The sequence below is a fragment of the Galeopterus variegatus genome, unplaced genomic scaffold (assembly GCF_000696425.1).
Source record: "Galeopterus variegatus unplaced genomic scaffold, G_variegatus-3.0.2 Scaffold3778, whole genome shotgun sequence".
NCBI lineage: Eukaryota > Metazoa > Chordata > Mammalia > Dermoptera > Cynocephalidae > Galeopterus > Galeopterus variegatus.
This window is the reverse complement of record NW_007729889.1, coordinates 181,363-185,510: the sequence shown is the minus strand read 5'-3', so window position 1 is coordinate 185,510 and position 4,148 is coordinate 181,363. Positions and strand designations below refer to the sequence as shown.

Here is a 4,148-nt window from a genome sequence, read left to right as displayed (position 1 = left end):
CGCAGCGGCTCAGTTCCTGCGCCATAGATTAACAAGCAACAGACTGGAGCAAACCGAACGGGGCCAGGGGCCTCGCGGGGGGCGGGGTGCACGGGGAAGTGAGGCATCTGCCCGGGAGGAGCGATGGGGGTGAGGGTACGGGAGGATGGCGGCCGTAGCTCTCGGCTGAAGTGAAGACGCACCGGCCAAGAGCCGGATGAATGACCACCTCAGGGGCGCTTTCTCCTTCCCTTTCTTCCTTCTACTACCCGAGAACGAGAAGAGAGGAAAACAGAGAAACAGACAAACCCAGGGCGAAGAGACAAAGGTGGAGGAGTGGTGGTGGTGGTGGTGGTGAATATAAATATTATATTCAAGATATGAAGATATGAGAGGAAGATAAACACGCCAAGAGAATCAAATCCTTCTCATCTTTCCCGCAATCTCTGCAAACACGAGAGGCGCGCATTTCCCGGTCAGGCTCAGCCGCAGCACTAGCACGCCCGCTCCCTGCTCCCCGCTGCCCCCTGCCCTCTTGCCCCTGCCTCGCCCGCCTGTCCGGCCTTTCCCGACTCCCACCCGGACTCGGCAGGCTGGGGTACCACTCATTCCCACCGGTGTGTAAGTTTCCGCCTGGCCCCGCCTCCCGCGCCTTGGCCCCGCCCCGAGACCGGAGCCCGCTGAGCGGCGCGCTGATTGGCCAGCGCCTGGCGTAGCCCGGCTCCGCAGCTCAGGCTGTCTCAGGCTCTCTACAGACTCCACTGCCAGTAGTTTGCGGCATCGGGAGGAGCAGCAGCAGCAGTAGCAGCGGCAGCTGGCGCAGGGGGGAGACAGACGAGCGGGCGCAGACGGCAGCACAGCTCCCGCGCACCATGCCCGGCTTGCCCGGGGGGCACTGGCACCCGCGTCCCTAGCCCGGTGCGGACCCTTGGCGCGTTGCGTTCCGTGGCATTCCGGCTGAGCCGATTCATCCGAGATCCGAAACCTCCCACCTCAAACCCATCGCCTCCTGCTCGCTCATACTCCACATTCACACTCCCCTCACCACACACTCACTCTTCCTCTCTCTCACACATTGAAACACAACCCGAGACAGACAGAGCAAGACAGACGAGACAGACCTCCCGAGTGCGCGAACGCCCGGGAGGGAGGGAGCCCAATGCAGCGCGGCCAGCGTCTCTTCTGGAGGATGGAATCAAGACGCTCCCGCAAGTAAACTTTGGTGGCGACAAAACCGTCGACCGTGGCAGCTCCTGAGGCGGACCACAGCGACATGCGATTGAGCTAGGAGGGCTTCCTCCCGCGGCAGTGGCGGCGGCGGCAGCGGCACTTGGAACGACACCCCAGCCCAAACCGAGAGAGGAGGAGAAGCCCCGGGTATCCGCGGCGGCGGCCCCGCCTCTCCTGGCCGGTACTGTTGTCGCTTCCTCTCCCCTCCTTCCCATTTCCCGCCCTCCCTGGGCTATTGGAAAGACCGGGACTTTGATTTTCTTGGACACATTGCCATCTCCCGTTTTCACAAACTTGACGTGGAGCCTGGGGCTGCGTAGGTAACTTTGATTTCCGAGACGCAAACACCCGCAGCCGCTCAGCCGCTCTGTGGGGGAGACTCCGCGCCCGCCTCGGATCCTGGACAGACGCGTCCCCCAAGCCCTCCGANCTCCTGCTGCCGGTGCTGCTGCTGCTGGCTGTACTGTGGACGCAGGCGGCCGCCCTCATTAACCTCAAGTACTCGGTAGAAGAGGAGCAGCGCGCCGGGACGGTGATCGCCAACGTGGCCAAGGACGCGCGGGATGCTGGCTTCGCGCTGGACCCCCGGCAGGCTTCCGCCTTCCGCGTGGTGTCCAACTCGGCTCCGCACCTGGTGGACATCAACCCCAGCTCTGGCCTGCTGGTCACCAAACAGAAGATCGACCGCGACCTGCTGTGCCGCCAGAGCCCTAAGTGCATCATCTCGCTCGAGGTCATGTCCAGCTCAATGGAGATCTGCGTGATTAAGGTGGAGATCAAGGACCTGAACGACAACGCGCCCAGTTTCCCGGCGGCACAGATAGAGCTGGAGATCTCGGAAGCGGCCAGCCCGGGTACTCGCATCCCGCTGGACAGCGCCTACGACCCGGACTCAGGCAGCTTTGGCGTGCAGACGTACGAGCTCACACCCAACGAGCTGTTCGGCCTGGAGATCAAGACGCGCGGCGACGGCTCGCGCTTTGCTGAACTTGTGGTGGAGAAGAGCCTGGACCGAGAGACACAGTCACACTACAGCTTTCGCATTACTGCGCTCGACGGCGGTGACCCGCCGCACCTGGGCACCGTTGGCCTCAATATCAAGGTGACCGACTCCAATGACAACAACCCGGTGTTTGGCGAGTCCACCTATGCGGTGAGCGTGCCAGAAAACTCGCCTCCCAACACACCCGTCATCCGCCTCAATGCCAGCGATCCAGACGAGGGCACCAACGGCCAGGTGGTCTACTCCTTCTATGGCTACGTCAACGACCGCACACGCGAGCTTTTCCAGATCGACCCGCACAGCGGCCTAGTCACGGTCACCGGTGCCCTAGACTATGAAGAGGGCCACGTGTACGAACTGGACGTGCAGGCCAAGGACCTGGGGCCCAACTCTATCCCGGCACACTGCAAGGTCACCGTCAGTGTGCTGGACACCAATGACAACCCGCCGATCATCAACCTGCTGTCGGTCAACAGCGAGCTTGTGGAGGTGAGCGAGAGCGCCCCCCCGGGCTACGTGATCGCCCTGGTAAGGGTGTCTGATCGCGACTCAGGCCTCAATGGACGCGTGCAGTGCCGTTTGCTGGGCAACGTGCCCTTTCGACTGCAGGAATACGAGAGCTTCTCCACTATCCTGGTGGACGGACGGCTGGACCGCGAACAGCACGACCAATACAACCTCACGATTCAGGCGCGCGACGGCGGCGTGCCCATGCTACAGAGTGCCAAGTCCTTTACCGTGCGCATCACTGACGAAAATGACAACCACCCGCACTTCTCCAAGCCCTACTACCAGGTCATCGTGCAGGAGAACAACACGCCTGGCGCCTATCTCCTCTCTGTGTCTGCCCGTGATCCCGACCTGGGTCTCAATGGCAGTGTCTCCTACCAGATCGTGCCGTCGCAGGTGCGGGACATGCCTGTCTTCACCTATGTCTCCATCAACCCCAACTCGGGCGACATCTATGCCCTGCGATCCTTCAACCACGAGCAGACCAAGGCATTCGAATTCAAGGTGCTGGCCAAGGATGGAGGCCTGCCCTCGTTGCAAAGCAATGCCACGGTGCGGGTCATCATCCTCGACGTCAACGACAATACTCCAGTTATCACGGCCCCGCCCCTGATCAACGGCACAGCTGAGGTCTACATCCCCCGCAACTCTGGCATAGGCTACCTGGTGACCGTTGTCAAGGCAGATGACTATGATGAAGGCGAAAACGGCCGAGTCACCTATGACATGACTGAGGGCGACCGTGGCTACTTTGAAATAGACCACGTCAATGGCGAAGTCAGAACCACCCGCACTTTCAGCGAGAGCTCCAAGGCTTCCTATGAGCTTATTGTGGTGGCCCACGACCACGGCAAGACGTCTCTGTCTGCCTCTGCGCTCGTCCTAATCTACCTGTCCCCCGCTCTGGATGCCCAAGAGTCAATGGGCTCAGTGAACTTGTCCCTGATTTTCATTATCGCCCTGGGCTCCATTGCGGGCATCCTCTTTGTCACTATGATCTTTGTGGCAATCAAGTGCAAGCGCGACAACAAAGAAATCCGGACCTACAACTGCAGGTAGAGCCAACTTTTCTTTCTTTCCTTCTGTGTCTTGGGTGAATAAAGTGTGCATATCTGTGTCTCTGTGTGAAAATCCCAGTGCTTTTGTTTCCTACTTAAATGCATGCAGCGTACTTACAGCGCTTCTTTTTGGAGGGTGAAAAGTTTGTGACAGTCCAAGTTGATCAATTCTTTTGATCTGACAATTTGCTGGAAGACAATCATTTACCGTTCAAATAGATTTCTGTCACATAATGATGATGAGCAGAAAAGCAATTATCATTTTAAAATTTGCACAGCTGTCTCCACGAAGTTTATGGCAGGCAAAAATGAGATAGAGGGAGAGAGGGAGAGAGAGGGAGAGAGAGGGAGGGAGGGAGGGAGAGAGA

At 59.3% G+C, this 4,148-nt stretch overlaps 1 protein-coding gene across 1 annotated transcript in view; it reads left to right on the top strand.

Annotated features, from left to right (window-relative positions):
- Window positions 1–4,148, top strand: part of PCDH19 (protocadherin 19) — a 126,067-nt gene that overhangs the window by 25,592 nt on the left and 96,327 nt on the right. The window contains exon 2 of the mRNA XM_008585965.1: window positions 1,530–3,777. Coding sequence (XP_008584187.1) covers window positions 1,530–3,777 — 2,248 coding nt within the window. The remainder of the gene's footprint in view (window positions 1–1,529; window positions 3,778–4,148) is intronic.